Here is a 21497-nt window from a genome sequence, read left to right as displayed (position 1 = left end):
TAGCGGCTTTACATTTCACCCACACACGTCTGGGCTCGTGTTTCTGCATCTTATACCAGTTACTTTAGACTTTGACTTTTGACATGGCCACAATGATTTGAAAGCTGTGGCACTAGTTACTTTACAGATTAAGCTTTTATATGGAGAGATTAAATCTGAAGTTCAGGAGTGGGACCTGGCTGACACACCTCTTCCCCCTCAGTAAAATAAATATCGCCCATTACTATCATCATTTGCTCCCGCTTATTGTAACTCACTCAGCCTTCCCTCCTTCCACTGTGGGTGCGTCGAGTTCAAGAACAGTGTGGGTTCCCAAAGCTTTCTCCAAACTGAAGTCACACGGGCATAACACTGACCAATCGTAATCCACTCGTCACCCTCATCCAGTACAGGTGGCGCACCGTCACCAGTACCTCAGTACAGGTGGTGCGCCGTCACCAGGTGGGGATCAAGACTTCAGTCTCGCAGCCTGTCAGAGCAGCGACAACCAGTGTCCTCACAGAGACGCACAGAGGAAGTACGGTGCTGTTGGGTGAAGAGTTTCTCTGTTTGCTCTGTTTCAGTCCAGTGAGGTGTGTGTGTTCCTGGTTCAGACTCTAGAGGAGACTCTTCAAGGCTGTCGGAGCCACGGTGGAGTCTACACAGCGGATCAGCTGCTGTAAGCTTCAGTGTGTGTGTGAGAGAGAGAGAGAGAGAGAGAGAGAGTGAGGGAGGGAGTCATTCATTTAACCTTTATTTAACCATGCTGAAGAGAGAGGCAGCACTGGTGTGACTATAGGTGTGTCTGATCTGAGACCTGTAGCACAGTCGGGCTGTCAGCTGCTTTGTTTTTACTGATATTAATATTGTACTGTTCATCGGGGCTGTAACACATTCTTATTCATTTTACAAATGTGCCCTCTTCTTTGAGTCTGTGCCCACTCCCCTGGTCATAAGTCTCTAAACCTGCCACTGTAGCTGACGTGTGCACTGTGAAGGTTCGGGCACTAACACTGGGCCGCTGCTTGTCTTCAGACTGAGCACACTGATCGTCCAGACGTTCGTCATCATGTTCAGGGAGATGGAGATCGAAGCCGCCAGAATCAACCTGCTGTCGGCCAGAAAGTAAAGCATCCTAGGTTTATGTTCCTGTTATGTTTCCTTCTGCTGTTCCTTTGGTGCGTTATTCAGTCTCCCATGTCTGCCTGGCAGTAGTAAATCAAATGAAATTTGATTTAAAAATTGACAAGATTTTTTTGTTTAATTCATAAAAAAGAAAAACTGAAGGATGTGTTGGTTGCAGCTTCTCTAATGTAAGAATCTACTGTTTCACTTCATATCATTGTAAATAACAACATAATGTTATTTTTAGGTTAAGTTGGTCTGACAACTGTTCAAAATTTATACTGGGCACATGTAACCTTTTTACTTAATGAATCAACCAGTAAAACAAATCACCAGATTAATCAATAATGAAGACTGCTGTTAGTTAAAACTCAGGGGATGGGCCTTGTAGCCTGGACATTCACTTGGTAACATTGGTAACAAGATGAAGACTGGTTTGGGAAAATACCAGATGATTAAAACAATGCAAGCTCATCTCAGCGGTCACACTGCAGCTGTAACGTGGTGTTTGTCTCCCTGCAGAGGTGCCCTGGCCTCCAGAATGCTGCTCGCCTTGATATGTGATCCACAGCTGAAACCTCACAGCCCACGACATGTGACGGGCACCGAGGTGAGCTGCTCTCCACTGACACGAGATTTTGAACCTGGTATCTGATGCAGCTGTTACAGTCGTCTGTCTGTGTCTGTCGGCTCCAGGCCTTACTGTCTGAGTACCTGGACGCTGCCTGCTCGCTGCTCTTTGAGCTGCTGCTTTTAGGCCACGAGGTGAGTTATGACGTGCCGTGATAGACATCGATTGCATCTCATTTGTCTCCTCCCTTCCCCCACTTTCAGACTTGTGCTCCTTTCCATTAATCTGACAGCATCTGCACATGTTGGCTTCATGTCTGAATCAGCACCTGCAGCCGGTCTTCATGATGGCAAACCAGTTTGACCTGTGGGTCATTCAAGGATCGAGGAGACAGGAAATCATGCACATGACCATTTGCTTTTTATGAAATGTACAGAAAAGAGAAATTCCCTGGTTTCCACTTCTCACATGTGAAAATGTCCTCGGTTGCTCAGTCTTCTGTGATGGTGAACTGAGTACCTGCTTGTGGGATGAGAAGCTTTTTAAAGGGGCTCTGGGGATCTGGGATGAGCATTTTGACTTGTTTTCTGACATTTTACAGATGAAATAACGAGAACTCTCAGCTCTGTGCAGGCTCCCTTTTTTAGCCAGGTCTCTTTTTCATACTGAACATGTGTTTCTTCACATCAGCAACGTGGATCAACATGTTCGTCACTGTATAGAACATATACAAACACTGTGCAGGGGTTAGATTTTCTGCTTAGCACCAGTATTTATTCTTCATTTCCTCTTGGTGTGTGTTTCAGAGCAGCAGGTGTTCCTCTGCTGAGAACTTCCTGTCTTTTGGCTGGATCCTCGGAGTCCTGCAGCCCCATCCTCACCTGGTAACGATCACAGCTGACACACTGAGACTGAGGACGGATAACACTGGTCTCTTTCTGACCTCACGCTAACCTGAGTCTGTTCCCTTTCTGCAGTTGTCCTTCATTGATTACCAGGCCCAGCAGACGGTGCTGGTTCTGTCGGACCCGGAGGATTCAGTTCCGAGTCCCCTTCAGTCTGTTCTGCTGTTCCAGCGCTGTCGCCTCCTGCTGGCCTGTCTGCAGTACAACTTCCATCTGGCTCAGCACCTTCGCTCACACTTCAGAGAGGAGTTCAGGTTCGTTCTGCTGAGCACTCAGAACAGTGGTGGTGCTCTGACAACCTCTCACCTGATCAGTTATTGTCCAGTCGTAGTTCAGCAGTTATAACTAGGAGCACCAGGCCTGTCCAGCTTTAGCCCCAGTCTGTGCCTTGCATGCATTAAGCAGCACTGTTTGAAAAACAGTTTAACAGCACCTGCTGCTGTTGTGAAGGTGATGTTTCCCCAACATGATTCTATCTGCCTGCAAACATATTGCGTCTGCAGCCTTGGAAACTGGTTCAAAGTTGTATTATCAATCCATCCATTATCTATAGCTTATCTGGCATCGGGTTGCGGTGGCAGCAGGTAAGGTCGTCCAGACGTCCCTCTCCCCAGCGATGTGTTCCAGCTCCTCTGGCGGGATTCCGAGGCGTTCCCAGGCCAGATGGGATATATAATCTGTCCAGCATGTTCTGGGTCTGCCCTGGGGTCTCCTACCAGATGGACATGCCTGGAAGACCTCCAAAGGGAGGCATCCTGCTAAGATGCCTGAGCCACCTCAACTGGCTTCTTTCAATGTTAAAGGAGCAGTGGTTCTACTCTGAGCCCCTCCCAGATGTCTGAACTCCACACCCTGAAGGCTAAGTCCAGCCGCCATTTGAAGGAAACTCATTTCGGCCACTTGTATATGCGATCTTATTCTTTCGGTCACTACCAGACCTCGGAGGGCAGCTCGCTGGTAAGCGTCTGGTGGCTGGGCCTTGGCGTGGGGAAAAATTACATATTTATATGTTTAGTTTTAGTGAGTAACAAGCTAAAGCTAATTATTAAGGACAGTTCATTAGAATAATGAATGAAGCTTTGCATCTTTCATTTTTAATAAAACACCAGAATTCTAATTTTTAAATCAATTAGCTTTAATCACATTTTACAAGACCCATCTAACGACTATACTGGATTAACTGAATTCATTGCACATAAATGTAGAAGGGTTGTGTGTGTTTTTTATTTGTTTGCTCACATGCTTTAGTGTCCCAAACTACCAGAGAGTTAAAGAAGAGGACAGATGCTGATATATCCTGATTTTAAATAATTTCTACAGTCTAATTCCACTGATTGAAAACCTGTTTAAGGGGAAAACCTCACTTAATTTAGACTGGAAAAGCTATTGTATTGTGAAGAGGGAATTGCCAACAGCTGTCTGATTACTTGAAATCACCCCGTGTGCTGGACTGGAAGCCTTCAGAGGTTCCTTTTATTAATGTCAGCTTTCTATCCTGCATCATGCTTTGACAGTCAGATTGTTGCAGGAGTCTGTGTTAATGCTCTCACTAAAGTGTCACCGACTGCCTCCTCCCTGCAGGTATTCTGTGAAGCCATCATGTGCTGAGGAGAAGCTGCCAGCTTGCTACTTGATCAGCCGGCCGACTGTACGGCTTGTCAAGCGTATTCTGGCTCTCATACTGCACAGGTGACCGCACACAAAGCACCGCTCTTACACTGTGTTTTATAGACTGAAAAAGTGTGTGCCTTTACCAAAGCCTGAGTGAGTTTGTGCTTTGAGCCGTGAGGCCTAAGGACCAGGTCAAATTTATCCATGCATACAGATGAAAAGTGGTAATATTGTCTGTCAGGTGTCATCATCCTACAAATTAGAGATCAGTACAGCAGTTACACATGATCTGCTTCTGCTAATATACTAACATTTCTACCGTTGAGTCAGATGAATGTTACAAGTACTTGTATGACAGGTGTTTTCCTTCAACCTGTAAAATGTGCAGAATAAATAAACAGTTGTTGTTGTTGTCTTATCCATTAAAGATGTGTTAGCTAGCTACAGCTAACCTGTGAGCTGGTGTTGCAGTCCAAACATATTTTTCCTCACTGTCACACTGGGTCTTTAAAGGGGTCTTTAATGGTGGCTACCAAGTTAGCTACTGTTAGCTTGCAAATTTATTTTATGCTTTCAAATAATCAGAACTAGAGCACTCTGTTAGTACAGGGAGGATCCAGCATTTGACACGGTAGGCTTCCTGCAGTGGTTTGAGGACAGCCTGTGCTAATGCAACCATTCAGTACAGATGCTGCCACAGGAAACTCAGGATCTTCCTCCAGGAGTCCTCCTGAGCATCCGAATGGGGCTTGGTTTGTCCTCCCCACAGCAAGGTCACTGCACACACATTATGTTGGAGAGCAGATTAGTCCACTACACAGTGAAACTGTAACTTCTAAATATTAAAGCCTGGAATGATTGTAGGACTTTAGCAGATATGCAAAATAAAGTGACACCAGGACTTAATTGCCAAGTCTTTAAACTAGTGTGATTTGTCTTAAACTACACTGACTTGTGACTGCTGTCCTGATATTTCCATTGTTGTGTGCCACACACGTCTGTTCATTGTTAGTTTTAGAATTGCCCATATTTTTCTTTAAGGAATAATGATTTCCCCAAATGTTGACCTGTTCTTTTAAACACCTTTCTCTTTTGTGGTGGCTACTGTAAACCTAGTAGCTCTGAAATGAGGTGAGAAGGGCATCTCAATCAGATGCCCAGCATCAGGGTACTCCACTCTGGTCAGCAGGTGCCCCTTCCTCATTGCACGCATCATCTGAGCGATCTGAGGGCCAAAGGTCAATTCAAGACAATCAAGAAGAGCCTCGTTTGACACAGTTTTCCTCTAATTTATAAATGAAATTGCTCTCGTGTCTGGAGCCTCATCATCAGATGTTTACTGACCTGCTCAGCATACTCCACTGTAGGCCAGTTCTGGTCATCATGGCCGTTGACCAGCAGCATCGGACAGTTTATTTTTCCCACCTACAACAAAGGTGTGTTAGAATTGAGCAGCTATTTTCTTCCAAAAACATAAATTTGTTTTGGTTTCATCAACTTGTATGAGACGATGCACCATGTACTTACGTACACTTTATTTGGGGGGGTCATTGAAAATTGCTAGACCCATGTCTCGCCATATTTGATGGTTGTTCTCATCCAAATGTATCTTGTCAGAATGCCTGCAATCACGTTAATGTTTGCGTCACTGCAACTGTAAAACTTTACATACTTGTTACTGACGAGCACAATACCTACTTAGCCAGGTCTCTATCGATACCACTGAGGGTCTTGTCAGCAGACTAAGAGTGGCTGCCACTGATGCAAACACAACAGCGAGGCTGGAACAGAACACATTGAAACATAAGACATCGGTTCTCCACCATCAGGCACCAAATTTCTTCAAGATTTCTGTCCAAGAAGTAATCTAACAGGAAAAAGACCTAAAACTCCCAACTCTTCATTCCATGGCAGATAGATAACAGCCGCTAATTCAAGGCTAAACGAAAAGCAGCTACGAGAAATAAAGCTTCTAATACCTACTTTAATAACTGTGCTCTCAGCTGTCAAGTAATTGGTCACCACTGCACCGATGCGCTTGCCAATAAGTCCAACTCGGTCTGGCATCACTTCAGGATGGTGCTTGATGATATCAAATGCTGTCTGTGCAGAGACAGATACCAGAAAATAAAAAAAAGGTGTCCTAATCACTTCCTTAAAGTACATCAACATTAAACTGGTTACACTGTAAACACGTTTCTGTTTTGGCCCTCCATCCAGAGTAAAACTGTGTTTTCTTGCCCTAAAACAAAGCTTTTCCAAAGTCTTAAACACCAGCTTAGTGTTTCAGGATGTAGCTTTTGTGCAGCTATGATCTAAGCTGCTCAGTGAGGTCAGAGCTGAAATGGATCCTTGGAAAATCTACCCAAGTCCAACATGCATGGATGGATTACTATACAAACCTGCTGGGTTCAGGCGCAGGGGCCCCTGGAGTAGAGCCTCTCTGTTAAGGGACTTTTAATATTTCTTATTGGAAAGTCCATCAAAAGACAAAGTGAGTAAAAATAGATGCAAAACAGCCACAGACCAATCCAAAATGAGCATAAGGAGACACAAAGCAAGTACAGAAGCAACCACAGACATACAAAATAAGTATGACTACAGGCAACATGTAAGACATGCAAAGGAACCTCATAGACAAAAACAGGTAATAGACCAAAGTTATCACACAGAACCAAAAGGAAACAACTAAAAACAGATCCAAAATGGCCACAACTAAACAAAGACAAATATGACACAACGTAGACACAAGATGTGAAAGAACAACAAGATGTAGGTGCAAAACATTCACAGAGATGTTAAATGAGGAGAAACTACCACAAAACTACCACAAAGAGGACAATGTTAAATGAAGAGAAAGTACCACAAAACTACCACAAAGAGGACAAACTTTGGAGCTAATAACATAACACAAACCTCAAAATAGTTTAACTCTTGATCAGCTGACAGCAGCTCACCAGGCCTGAATTAGTCCAGTGCCAGAGCTGCATAACCACGGGATGCCAGCAAAGCAGAACAGTATTCCATTAGTCCTCCTCCACCTCCCCACAAGTCTAACACCCCAGGGAAGGGTCCTGGACCTGAAACAGATGATGAGCTTTTCTACAAAAAACAATAAATAAATAAAGATTTTAAGAGCAATCAATAATCATGACAAAATTATACTGAAGAAGGGGCCTTGGGTGGAAGATTAGCTCCTCTACTCGATAAGTAACAATACCAAAATATAAAAATACTCAATTACATTTAAAGTTGTACTGTAGTATAAGTACATTTTTCAGTTTGCGGCTGCCTGGGACAGGATGCATACTCCAAAACAAACCCATGGGTTCTTTTCCTGTATACGAAATGTATTTAAAGTATCAAAAGTACAAGTACTAGTTTTACTAAAAACTGCCCCTTTGACTCGATATTATCAAATATATTATTAAACCTAATGCATCAGTGTGTGAGCTGCATTTCACTGATGTAGCTGCTGGAGGTGAAGCTAGTTTTAATACTGTATGTACAGTTTGCTAGTTTACTTCAGTGGGGTCAGGACCATCCAAATGATCTTGTTAAAAGTTTAGAAGGGAAACATCTGAAACCAGACAGTTTTTAGAAGTAGCCACAAGCCAGGGTGATTGTAAATCACTGCTTCCATCTTTAACAATGCATTGGATTCTATAAGACCATTATGCTTTTTTGAAAGTTCATCAGAAAGGCAACTAGTAAAGTAAAGCTGTCTTAAACAGGGGAGTCAGCGGTACAGTGGAGGAGCAGAACATGGCCTTTTTTAGGTAACTCATGGGGGTGTTCATGTACCTGGAGGTAAAAACAGGGTCCCTTGTATTCCTTCCTCTCTGATATCAATCCTCTGGACTCCTGGAGTATGTACCATCTCTCTGTGAGAGCTGAGGCCAGAGGAGCCTGGTCCCTGACGCCCTCATGTTCGCGGTACACAGAGATGTTGACTAGCATGGGGTTGCAGACATTCATCTTCCTTAACCTGACAAGTAAACAAAACAAGGAGGTCAGGATTCCTTTTCCTCTCTAAAGCCTCATTCAGACTGAATTTCCTTCTCTAGGGGAGGTGGGCTGATTTTATGTTACCTGTCCAGGTCAATGATTTTAACCTGGTCTCTGCGAACTGGCTGCTCCTCCTGTCATTTAAGTCTTGTCTAGATTGACAAAGCTGCAGGTTACATTACCTGAGGCCTTTGCGGCTGCCTGGGACAGGATGCATACTCCACAACAAACCCATGGGTTCTTTTCCTGTATAAATGCCCCCAAAACTGAAATCTTCCGAAACTTAAAAAAAAGAGAGAAATTGGCAACAAGACAGACAGAATATTCAACAAGCAAATCAGCTGCAAAGTCACATAGAGCTTGGTACTTGGCATAAGACTCCACTTGTCCTCAGTGCACTCTGGGGACAGATGGGAGCTGTCAGTGGAGGTCACAGTGGAAATACATTTAAGATCAGCACCTAAAGTCTGATCTGACGTGGATTAGGGAGCTAATGAAGGAATGCTAATGCTGTAATGTGTTCAAATTGTAGCTGCAGCATTCTCAACCATCTGAAGACTTTTATCAGCGCATAACAAGAGAACAAAACGATACAACAATCAAATCTGGATGATGAAAAGGCAAGAATTAGGACCTGCCATGGATTAAAAGGCAGCATTTTAGTTATGTAGGTGAACAAAGGTGATCTTGTGAAGTCTAATATGCTGATCAAAAGAGAGCATAGGATGCAATGAAGCAAGATTCTTAGCCATCAAACTGAGAAATCGCACACTGGTCAAGGGTTACTATTTACTGATCAAACTGGTGTTGGGTTTTCACAGCAGGCAAGCAAGTGTCTAATAATTTAAGAGGGATCATTTGCCTTTGCAGGCATATGCAGCAGAGTATCACCAGTGTAGTAGTGAACATTAATTCCCTGACTGTGTATAATTTGAACAAGAGGTGAAATATAAAGAGAGAGGGCCAAGAACAGAACCCTGGGGTACCCCTTATTTTACTTCACAAAATTTCAATGTTGCATTATTACTGAAAAAATGATGTGCTTTCAGATAAATGTTATTTTCAAGTCAGTTCTAGCAGTGTATAGTTATCTGTGGTGTCAAAAGCTGTACTGAGATGGAGAATCCATGTTAAGCAGAAGACCACTCATTACTTCAATAAGTGCAGTTTCAGCAGCAAATTGAAAAGGTTCAAAAAGATCACTGTTAGATAGGGGGCTTAAAGGTGTAGAGACACAACCCTCTGGTGCTTTTAGAAAAAAATGGAAGGCTAGAAAATTATTGAGAGACTGGATCAAAGTGTAGTTTCATAAGTAGAGGTTCAACCTCGGCAGTTCTTAAGCTAGGGTTGGTTGTGGCAGTTCTGAGTGATAAATTACCAACAGTCAGCTAAAACTGGCCAAGCGGCTTTGGTGGGCTTTACTAGTGGACAGTCACGGTGACATGTAGTAGGGTCAGGACGAACCTAATGCACACCAGAAGACCACAGTCATGGGTATAGTCCACCTACACCAAAGTTATTTCACTGAGAGTTGTGAAATGTTACATATCAACCCACATGCCCACTGCTACACTGGGACACACAATTAAGGTTCCTAATATTCTGACACTCTCATGTATGTACCTGGGGAGGACAGAAACACAGAGACACTTCTAAATATAACGTAGTCCAGTACAGCACCACCTTTAACTATGACCAACTATAAACATATAATTGAATTTACACCTTTATGACAGTTTCATGTTATGCAAGTCCAAAACCACTAGATTTCACTGCTGAGTTTGAAGCCCTGAAGTTTAGAATCATATTTTTGCACAAGAAAGAAAGAATAAGGTGCATGTGTTGACACTTAAGACCCAGTGTTTTTATTGCAAAGTGGACCAAAACCCACCAGACACCGTTCCTCTGTGGTCACTGATGTAGTGTCCGTAGGCCTCCCAGTAGTCCCGGTCCTCAGACTGGTGAAGGGAGTGGATTGTTACTGGAAATCCTGGAGGCAGGTTCTCTACCAGCACCTTGAACTTCTCATCTACCAGAGCCCGAGTGGGGACAACGCCGAGGATTGGAGGGACAGACTGGGCCGGGATTGATAATCGCCTGTGGAGACATGCAGACGTACGTTATGGGGCGAAGGTTTGTCCAATCAGTAGCAGGGGAGTTTCCTCACTTTTCACAAGCTGCTTCCTTGATGGATTATACTGTTTTGGTTATTTTGTGAAGGATCAACTATTTAAAGTACATCTCTGTTGCTTGGCTGGTGACTGTAACCCATGCTGGACTGAATCCAACCATAACAGGGTCCCATACAGGCTACAGCTTTGGTTGAAACCCTGCAGAAACCCTGTGTATGTTCTTGCCCTTTTCTCTTAAGTCAGGTAGATTTTGTTGCCTTTTTATGCATCTAGCACCTTTTAAACAGCCCTTACTCCACATACATGAGGTTCTTTTTCAGGGTGTTTGTACCTTTTAAGGGCTTTTAATGACACACCAAATGCAGTGGTTTTACTGGTCAAAGAATGATAGAAAACCAGTAGGAACACGAAAGCATGTGATTGAATTCACTGACATTTACTGCATAGCACATTTTGTTAGGACTTCCCACCTGTATATAACAATAATTTATATTCACTTAATGATGTGGATCCAGATAAACAGTAGAAAATTAATCATTTAAAAGATAATTATGTTCATTGCAGCGGAGGACCCCAACCATGGAATAGCCTTCCTATAAATATTAGAGCTGCAACAGACATAGGATCTTTTAAAACGTATTTATTCAAGTTAGCATCCGGCCTCTAGCTTCAATATACTTGATTACTAGTGTCTTACTTTTTATTGGTGTCTGTGCTAGATTTGTTTGTAAATCTTTCCTCTGTTATGTGTTTTAATTGGTACTTATACTGATGTTTGCTTCTACGTTTTTAAACCTGCTTTTAATTTGGCATTTATGAAAATGTTTATAGTTGTATTTACTTGTGAAGCACTTTGGCACAGCTTTGCTGTTTTAAATGTGCTATATAAATAAACTTATTATTATTAAGAATGCATTCTGATGAACTGAGACGCCATTAAAATGAGGAAACAGCCTCCTGTAGCCTGATCCACTGTCGCACCAGTCTCACTTGAACCTTATCGTACCTTATCCTGCAGCAGCTTACTGAAGTGGTGGTACTGGTACTTTTAGCTGCATCTTTGTTGGCTGCTTTCACTTTAGCTGATTTGTAGCCTTTTTAATTCAAAGTTGAGCTTTATAAACTACCTACCTGAGGCAGGTGTGACCACATCCTGGCACCTGTCGTGTAGTGAAGCGCACGAACCTCAGTGCACCTCTGGCAGAAGTAAAACATCTCATCACACTCATCATGTCTGGACGGGGAAGACACAAACCGAATGCTCAAACCTTGCTGCAGATTTTGCATTTGTACCTCAGGGAAGATTCTAGTTGCATAACCACAACCTGACTAATAGTTTCAGATGGGCGGACAGACACTTGAGCTCTGCCTTCTTCTGTGTGTCTGAAATGTGCCAATAAATGTAATTTATTATTAAGGAGTAATAAAACCATATAACAATATATATATACTATAAAAACAACTAGGATATTTAACTAAAAATGTTTTTTATTGTGAGCACACCTCCATACACATGTGGTTCCACGTTTTTCCTTGCAGCATGAGGTCATTTAGAGTTGCAGTTCTACAAGTTAACCAGTAGAGAGCGGTGTTATCTACATTATTCTCTAAAGCATTTTGTCCCACTCTGGGATAGCTTGTTCTAACCAGACTTTATTAACCCTATCAGTTGCTGCCTGGCCACCAGGGGCAGCTAGGGGTTAATGTGCTGCCCAAGGACACTTCGACATGTGGACTGGGGAGACCAGGGAAACCACCAAGCTTTCGTTTGGGAGACAACAGCTCCGGTCCCATTTTCAGAGAGGACCCCCTGCTGCATTTTCATGTGTATAAAATCCTAGTAAAGATCTGAGTGTTTCTTGCACCACTGATGATATACAACTTACACGGGAAAACATTTGTGCCTTATGCTTTTACTTTTAATGAGCTAACCTTAGCAGTACTTTTGTTTGAACCTATTACTTTTATTGCAATAGAGTACTTTGTCCATTGTGGCATATGGATGCATTCATGTGTATAGTAAGTAGTTCAGTTAATTTGAATGATTTTAAAATATTTTCAGTAGGCCTGCTCCACAAACTCCCCATGTACGCCCTGGAAACAGCAGCAGAAAGTGCTGCTAATCGCTGGTCTGCACCTTTAACCCTGAGCCTGAAGCTAATGGTGGACCCACAGAATGGCTATCTTTCCACTGGACTGTTTGACCTTCCTGCCACATCAGGTTCAGATTGTTATAAATGAGAATCTTATTGCTATTTATTAGCTTATCTGGATTCCTCACAGGTTGATAACACAACATGAGGCTGACATTTGCTCTTTCCCACTACTGCTTATAGTTCTGTGCAATGTCAATTTGCAGTAATGGAAAGAGACTGAATACTGACTGTAGGCCTACACATTGTGATATATGGGAAGTCCCCTCAGTGCAGGCCCTGCCAGTGGCCTTTGGTTAACACCTGTTGTTCGTTGTCTCCAAGTCTCAGCCTTTATATTCTCCTCACTTCCCACAGTTACTTGTTGGTTCATTTGCATATCCCACCCCGCTTGCACCACTTGTTCCTGTCTCATCATCATTATTTCCTATTTCATTGCCTCCTGTAAGTTCTTGGACTCTCCTCTCTTGTGCCTCATTTATGGACTCTGTTGATTTGGCCTTTGCTTGCTACCTTGGGTTTATGGTTTGTTTGTCTTGTTAAGGATGTTTTCAGTTCATTATATTGCTCCCTGACAGGGCTGCTTAGTTTTCTTTAGATGTTTGTTTTGTCAGGTTGAGCTCTTTTAGTTGATCTAGGTTTTTATATGATTAAATGTTACTAGTCACTGAACATCAGTTTGCGTCTACATTTGGGTCCTCTCCTAGCCTGAACTAGACATTTATATTCTGGAATGTTTTGGAGGACTTAACCTGCTGTGGCCCACAAGTTTCCAGTGATGGCATCTCATCCACTTCTTCAGTCCAGCCACTGCAGTCTGTCAGAAAGCAGCTGTGGGGCAGAGACTGCAGATCATCCAAAGGAAGAAATCGGCATTAGTGTAAAAGATCAGTCTTATCAGTAAAAATGATTTGGATAAATGACTGGCATCTTTCTAAGTGATTTTATTATTATTAATGCATTCATATGGAAAAAAACAGCTAGATGTAAAATGCATGCAGTAGAATAAAAACGTTTTCCCTCTTAAATGTAGTGAAGTAGAACAATAACATGGTGCATGTACACTTCACTTTGCCCACGTAAACGTGCTTTCAACTGCGACTTCCCAAATTACAGTTGAGTTTAGATTCATCTTGCAGTGGACTCACTACACTGACCCTGAAATACATTTGGTTGTTGTCACCCTGTTTGGACTCAGGTGGAATCAAAACAAACACCGGTCAGGAAAGCTGAGGTGACGTGTAATGACCTCCAAGCACAGCAAAAGGCAAAAGGCTGGCACACAGTACCTCAACACACATCACAGCTCACAGCTGAACAAAGTCACTTAGAAGCCAGTGACGAGGCGTGAAGCCTAGATCACAGACCGCCAGTAACTGTCTAGTGAGGCCGGCCTACGGAGCAGCCTGGTGATTGGACTCGGCGGTAAGGAAGTTACCAAAATAAGAGCTTGGAGCCAGGAAGCAGCAGTGGGATGACACCAGAGGCCTGTGATAGGGAACCCACCTCCTGAACGTACAAACGCATGGCAATAAACAGTGGAAACACTCGATTTGTACATTTGTTTGTCTTCAGAATAAAAATTTGGTTTCAAGTGTCAGGGGCATAACATGGAGGTAAGCAGGGCTCCAACACTACGAGGGCCCTCAGAGAACCTGAAGTTAAATGTCTGTTTCTAAAACTTATGAAAGTAAAATCCAGCTTTATATTTGTAGATGGTAGTATAGATACAGGTGTTTTGTAAATGAGGTTTTATTACCTCCAGAACAAAACCTGGAAGTTCTGGTTTGACTTTAGAGGAAGAGGAGGAAATGTAATGGTGTAATCAAAGGACTGATAGGAAGAATGAGGAGGCTTAGGATTTGAGATGGACGGACTGACCGAATACAAATGAAGGAAAATGACTCGGAGTGATATACAGAAAGACAGAGGCCACTTAAACCCTGGGCGCAGGATGGGACTCCACCCGAGCTTTTTAATGATGAAAGCTGATCTGTTTTAAACACCAGCGTCACTTCTGCCACATTCATCTGCACTTCCTGTCTTTAATAACGCACTTCCTTTTCCCGATTGCTCTTTGATGAAATGTGTCCCCAGCGACAACGTGATTGATAGGAAATTAAAATTCCCTCAAAGCAAACAGCAGGCTGACTGTTTAAAGCAGTATGTTGGGTTTGCAGGTTCTGCACCAGTTAATACATATGGTTTTGCTGATACACTAAATTAGGGTTTTAGATTTCATGCCCCTGTAGTCACTGGTTTATGCTCTTTATGAAAATGCACTGGGAACACTGGCTCACTGCTGAACTCATCTCATTTAAGACACCTCCCTTTTGGCATCCTCTTGCTCCTGCCATGTGCTGTAGATGTAGGGATAGCTACATTTACATTCATGTGCTATTTTGCATAATGAGCATTTTTACTTTTGTTGCTTTAAGTGTACTTTGAATGCAGTACTTTTGTGCTTCTACTTAATAGTTTGAATGCAATACCTTTGCCTTTTTACACATTGGTATTATTACTTTTACTTAAGTAAACAATTTGAGTACTTTGTCCATCACTGCAGCAGAGACCAGTAAACAGTCTATAGTTTGGGGACAAACATGTGGAATTAGTGGAACCACTTTCCAATAACCTATAGTCTGCAGACATGGTATTTTAATACTAATTGTAAATGTTATGTTGAGTTTTAACGATTCCTTGATTGTGTGGCCCAGAACTCTAGTGAATATTGGATCAAACCAGAGCTACACTATCAGTATGTACTGTATCATACTAGATTCAAACCAGGGCCAAAGGTCAGTGAAGTGACAGCGTGGCCCTGCAGGGAGACAGTAAGCAAGGCCACTGGGAAGTTCACTTTAGCTTTGTAGTTGGGAGGCACCTTCCCAAACTAATCAAGTCAGCTCTAACATGGAGTTACAGCTCTTTTCATCGCCACCTCTCAGGTTTGGCCAGGGGTTCAGATCAGCCTCCAGGGCCTCGGTTTTCCTGTAAAGAATGTAGTCAAACATCACCAGATGTAATGTGTTGCATAATAGGTATAGATGATTAGTGAGGTCTTCACAACATCAGTTACCTTGAGATTGTTGCAGCAGGCGACCTCTCTGCTTTAACCTGCACATCACTTTGTGATTGCAGCACTGACAGCTTTTCTTATATTTCCATTTTCATTTCAGACAAATCAAGGCCAGGCTGTGGAGGCCGTCAGCTCCTCGGTTTGAGATGAGAAAGTAGAATCATAGACCTGCAGAGCAGCCTTCACCCTGCGCTGCCTTTGTGCTCCCAGAGGGAAAACATCACTTTCTTTGTCAGTGTATGTAAAAAGCTAAAGCTCCTGTGCAGATGTCGGAGTCATGGTGACAGGATATTTGGGGCAAAGTCGGAAAAAAGCATGGTTTTAGTGGTACTATAGTGCAGGATACAGAAATGATTTTAAAAGCTGATGCCAATTATAATGTTTGAGGGTTTAAAAGAAAGATCCATTACATTTAGTAATGACAACTGTGAATTAGTGAGGTCTGAAAACAAAGACAAAGACAGTGAATGGCCCCCAGGCTCCTTACAAATACTGTAAGACACTAGCACAGGGAACAAAATATTTTAAACCAAACCTCTGGAAACAATAATAACAGACATGTGGACTCAATCTTGAAAAACGGCTGCTAGCTTGGCAATGAAGCTGTATTTTCACTTTCCATGTTTATCAGGAGGGAACGGTACCTCCATAGGAACAGTGTGCTAAGGATCTTTAGTTGCAGCTGTAGCTTAATGTGTTACAAGTGTCAACATGTGCTAATTGGTAGCAAACACAAAGTACAGTATGAAAGTTTTAGATATTTGGTCTTAAAACAACATGTTGGACACATCGGACTTGATGATGGAGCTGAAGTTAAGGGATCACCAGAGTATTAGAGTTTATCCTGAGAGGAACACAAGTGTCTGTACAAAACCTAATGGAAATCCATCTTGTAATTATTGAGAGAAGTCGATATGGAGTGAGAAACGTTTATATATACTGTATGGATGAATCGTTCACTGCTCTGTCTTCAGCTTGTGCCAATAGCTGTTACTGTATTTCTTCTCCATTCATCAAAAATAAATTAAAAGCAGGTGTGTCACCCTCCTGTGTGTCACATGTTAAACAACATGTTTGTATATAAGCAGACAGAGAGAAGCAGAAAACAGTCAGGCACCATGTGAGGAATAAGACTGATCTTTCTTGACAACATGTACAGTATAGATCAGAGCAGACATCACAATAATAAACATCTTCACAACAGCACACATTTGGGAATGAAGCCTAAAGAGACAAAGCTGTTACATGAGTGTAACTGTGTGTCAGTGTGTGTGCAGTTGGACAAATGCAGCTTTAATTACCGTGAACATATAAGGGACATTTTATCTTTATCACTCTTGCATCTCACAGCTAAAGTGACTGATGATAATGAATAAGCTCCCATTAGACCAGACCTGGATGCGAACAGCTCAAGTTAAAGTGACTGCATTTGTTTTGGCAGCTCCAGCCTTGAGTGATGAAGTTAGTAAAACTCTGCTTGCAACATTATGTGAACCAACAGAACAAACCTTTCCACCCTGGATCAGAACAGTGAAAACAAACAGGCCTCACATAAGGTCACACCTTCCTTCGCTGCTACAAACCAGCAGATTAGAGCCAGTTTACTGTCTTAACTAACCACACACACACACACACACACACACACACACACACACGAGTAGGCCATGTCCACATCCCAGGCCTTAATGCTCAGCTCTGTTCTTGTTCTGTTGCTGCATCACGTCCGTGTGTGTCCACGCCATGTGCCCGACTCCGGTGTGAACACAGCTGAGCTTCTAAATACACATGCACAGATGTAACTGAAATGTGAGCCACGTGCACACAAGAGTAACAGTCAGGTCGTGTGTGCGACACTTTCCTCCCAAACTGCTGGGGAGAGAAGCTTCTCGGTAAATGTCCACCACAGCCTGGTCAGAAGCTTCTCGGTAAATGTCCACCACACGTGGAACGTCCTGGTCTCTAGGAGCACATATGGAAGTGGCCCAGATCTGATCTGAGAACATCTGGTTTGGTCTGTTCACACTTCTATGAAAACATCAGGAATGAGTCAAGGAGAGGGAAAACTGATTTGGGAAACTCCAACTGGGATGTGAGTGCAGCTTTAGTGTTTCTGCTGGTCAGGATGCAGATGGGACCTGTGCACAGTTTTTGGTGGCGGTGGGGCCGAGGTCCCTGAACGGCTCAGAAAGCCGTGGACCCTGCAGGCGGGACAGCAGCATGGTCCGGCGGATGCTGCTGTCTGAATCCTGGTGGCCCAACTTGCTCTTCAGCCGGCGGCAACACGGCAGGGGGGCCGGCAAAGCCCGCCCGGGAAGATCATGTAGATCCAGGGGTTGCAGCAGCTGTTGAGGCTGGCCAGCAGGGCGGACAGCGTCACCGCGGTGTTCTCTGAGTCTGCGGGGAAACAGAAAGACTCTGATTAATGAAGCGTGCTCCAAGATGTCAGCAGCGACTCTGAGGTGTTTGCTCTCTTTCTCTGGAGGGAGTTGAACAGCAGCTCGGAGTCACTGACCTGCTGCTAAATGTTGATTCTCTCCTCCAGCCTCAGTGTGAGATGCATGTTATCACTGGACTTTACACTGAAGATTTGATCCTGCTACAGAAATAAGCTGCTGAAACACCTTCCTATACAGAGGAGAGGGCTCCGACCCCAGTCAGATCAACGTATTTCAGTAAATTCAATTATATGTTTATTATTGAGGTCATAGTTAAAGGTGGTGCTATACCGGACTAGATTACATTCAGAGGAACACCTCTGAATATAAGGCAGTCCAGTCCAACGCCACCTTTAACTATGACTTCAGTAATAATCATGTAATAAAATTTATACATTTATGACAGTTTCACCAAAAGCTGAAATAATGTTGCGCTTCATAAACACAGATAATAAGGCAGAAGTGTTGCATTGACGTGCATACAGCTGCACAGGCGTACCTAATAAAGTGGCCAGTGAGTGCTCGTTTAATTACATTTTGAATAGGTTATGATTTATGGGTAGTTTTCTCCAGTGATATATACATTTGAACCACTAAACAAAGAGGTGAGGTCTGCAGCTGCGCTAACCTTCTCAGCTTCATCTCAAGATTTAAACCCACACACTTTAAATCAAAAGTCAAATCTAATTTTTGTCAATTTGGGTGAAAAAAAATCAGTTTATCAATCCACTTTGGCGGGATTTTTATATATGACATATTTTGAATAATTTGTGTTTGTCATACAGTTTGTGTTGAGGATCAGAGACTGATTTCACTGCTCACAGGAAAGGAATGTTTTTGATCCATTTTGACTTTTAGATTCAAGCTCCAGGCGCTGTTGCTCCGAACATTCACTTTGGACAGTTTTTAGGCCAAAACCAGATGAGAACGCAGTGTTCCTCTCAAAATGCTTTCCTGTCTGGTGCAAAATGAGGCGAAATCTCTTTGGACCATTGCAGGTCTTTGAAAGCCATATTGAAATTCTTCAGGTGGGTGAGCAGCCCCTCCAGGCTGACTGACGTAAAATCTCACATCTGTCTCATGAAAATCGCACTAAAGTGACTGCACATGTCTGAGATCTAATGAAATGCCAAATATCTGGGTTTCATTTCTTCCTCAGAGCTTCGAGTTTCCAGCTGAGATATTTTTCACTGCGACCTGTAACATTTATACATCTTTTGTGTTTTAAAATGTATTTTGAAAACATGTTAATACTGCAGATATTTGTCCTTTATTTAAAACTTTCTAGTACTTTGTTTTACAACCAAATACTCAAAAGATGAATTTGCCACCTCACTGGGATTTATCCTCAGCAGACCAGGAGCGTCTGCACAAATATTCCATGGTTGTTGATTTCCATCCTGCTGCTAATATTAAAATAATCACACCACAAATTTCCTCAGGTCTCCAGAAATTTCTCATATGAAATAAGATGAGAAGCAAAATTCGCTTTGTGGTTGAACTGCGGACAGCCAGATGTTCTACAGATGCATTCCATTTATTTATTTATTCTTTGTTCTGCTACAATACAGCTGGCCTGTCCCCTTGGGAATAAGGTTAAAACGCTAGAGTAGCCTGTGAGGAAGGGTGGCGCATCCCCATGGCTTCGCTTTACGGGTCCACAAAGTTGGCTTGCTGGTTTATAGAGGTGATGTTTAGTACATGGACAGGGGGCGTCCCCTCAGCAAACAGGACACTCACCGTGCCAGGAGAAGGTTTCGTCCCACACTGACCACATCTGCACGGTGAAAAAAGGAGCCCAACACACCACGTACACCACTACGATCACGAACGTCATCTTCACCGTGCGTAATTTGGCGCGAGAGATGGTGCTGACACTGCTGACCGCGTTCCTGCCCAGGACGTCTTTCTTGGAGCCCTGTGCTACCGCCCCTGCGCTCCTCCTCCGGGTCTTATATCTGAGGTTCCTCCAGATCGTGCGGCAAATTAATCCGTAGCAGAACACGAGCACGGCGACGGGCACCAGGAAGATCCCGACCGTGATCCATGTGATGTAGGCGCGCAGCCCCCAAGGTTGAATGAAATGCCCCCAGCAGTCGTAGACGGCCGAGCCGGGGTGCACCTCGCTCAGGGAGAAGATAACATACTGCGGTGTGCTGAGGGCCAGGCTCCACGCCCAGGTGGAGCAAATCATGATGTACGCGCGCTGCGTGGTCTGCTGGAGCGTCTGCAGCGGGTGGCAGATGGCGATGTAGCGGTCCACGGTCATCATCACCATCATGTAGGTGGAGGCGAACATGCCCAGCACCTGCAGGTGCTTCACAATGCGGCACAGAAAGTCTGGCCCGTAGAAGCGGAAGGTGATCTCCCAGCAGAGCTGCGGAAGCACCTGGAAAAACGCCACCACCAGGTCCGCCAGGCTCAGGTGCTTTATGAACAGGTGCATGCGCGACGGTTTCCGCCGGGTTTTGTACATGGCCAGCAGCACGCTCAGGTTCCCCACCACCGCTGCGAGAAACGCAAGGCTCAGGACGGCGATTTCGATTTTGGCCACCTCTTCGTTTCGTCCAAACGGGTCAGTGGTGTTTCTCTGCCCGCTGATGTTTCCAGCAGCCGCAGCGGCGCCGGGCTCCATCTGCGTCAAGTTCAACCCCTCGGTGCCGTTTCTACCCGTGATGTTGCACGAGAACTCCGAGGGGAAGAGCATGTTGGCCACCTTTCCGCCGGGAACACGGCGATGCCTGCCCGCCTATGCGTAACCGTCACCACCGGACACTGTGGCTGTCACACACGTCGCTTGTTTCAAATGCACGGACTGACCACCGAGTGGAGTGAACCGGTCAAAGTCGCGATCAAACAGAAAAAGTCCAAATATGTTTATATCAGCTCCTGGTCTGAACCCGAACTCTGCTGCAAATGGCACATCCTTTCAGAAACACGCACTCGATCCGTCTACACACACTTATATACACCCCAGCCCTACACACGCACACACTCTTCCCTCCCACCAATTAAACAACGCAGTAAAGTGCAGCCTGCTGGATCTCCTGGATGTGTGGACACGCCAAAATAAATCAACGCATTTCTTTCCTGTTTCTGTTTTGTCCAGTGGTCAATAATACAAAGTGCATTGGAACCACAAAGTATCTAATACCTCTGATTAGGAATATTCCCTGGGAAACCACAGATTAATTAATCTAATTAAGTTTATTCTGACAGGACACGCTGTTTGCATGTGTGTGGTGGGGTTACTGTGTTTATGTGGAACCCGATAACCCGGAAGACAGCGGCTGTTTTCTCGGCACTGAGAGAGAAGACAAACTATAAATTCTTTTAAGTATCAAGAGCCTCTCTTCCAAAACTCACAAAGTTTCCTGAAGTTCTCTGAACACACAGTTTAATGTAGGTTTTGTCACTTGTCTTTTCTCTTAATGAATTCCTTTAAAGTCCAATTAAATGTCACAACAAACATATGAATCATACAAGAAGAACAGAATGA

General features: G+C 43.6%; 2 protein-coding genes and 1 pseudogene across 2 annotated transcripts in view; 1 reads left to right on the top strand and 2 right to left on the bottom strand.

Moving 5' to 3' along the window:
* The window catches only part of cunh12orf56 (chromosome unknown C12orf56 homolog), a 23900-nt gene extending 18800 nt beyond the window's left edge, over positions 1-5100 (top strand). Inside the window, exons 16-21 of the mRNA XM_020613329.1 lie at positions 1627-1714; positions 1801-1869; positions 2482-2559; positions 2653-2834; positions 4162-4269; positions 4801-5100. Coding sequence (XP_020468985.1) covers positions 1627-1714; positions 1801-1869; positions 2482-2559; positions 2653-2834; positions 4162-4269; positions 4801-4861 — 586 coding nt within the window. The 3' untranslated portion in view covers positions 4862-5100. The remainder of the gene's footprint in view (positions 1-1626; positions 1715-1800; positions 1870-2481; positions 2560-2652; positions 2835-4161; positions 4270-4800) is intronic.
* Positions 4858-11560, bottom strand: LOC109967614 (bile acid-CoA:amino acid N-acyltransferase-like; annotated as a pseudogene).
* Positions 11561-17474: 5914 nt separating this feature from the next.
* On the bottom strand, positions 17475-20934 carry LOC109967587 (arg8-vasotocin receptor-like). Its single transcript, XM_020613264.1, is given in 3 exon segments — positions 17475-17853; positions 17856-17957; positions 19739-20934. Coding segments are annotated over 3 exon segments (1242 nt in total). The 5' UTR covers positions 20706-20934; the 3' UTR covers positions 17475-17680.
* Positions 20935-21497: the final 563 nt, after the last annotated feature.

The sequence above is a fragment of the Monopterus albus genome, unplaced genomic scaffold (genome assembly GCF_001952655.1).
Source record: "Monopterus albus unplaced genomic scaffold, M_albus_1.0 scaffold132.1, whole genome shotgun sequence".
Lineage (NCBI taxonomy): Eukaryota > Metazoa > Chordata > Actinopteri > Synbranchiformes > Synbranchidae > Monopterus > Monopterus albus.
This window is presented reverse-complemented; position numbering and strand designations above follow the sequence as displayed.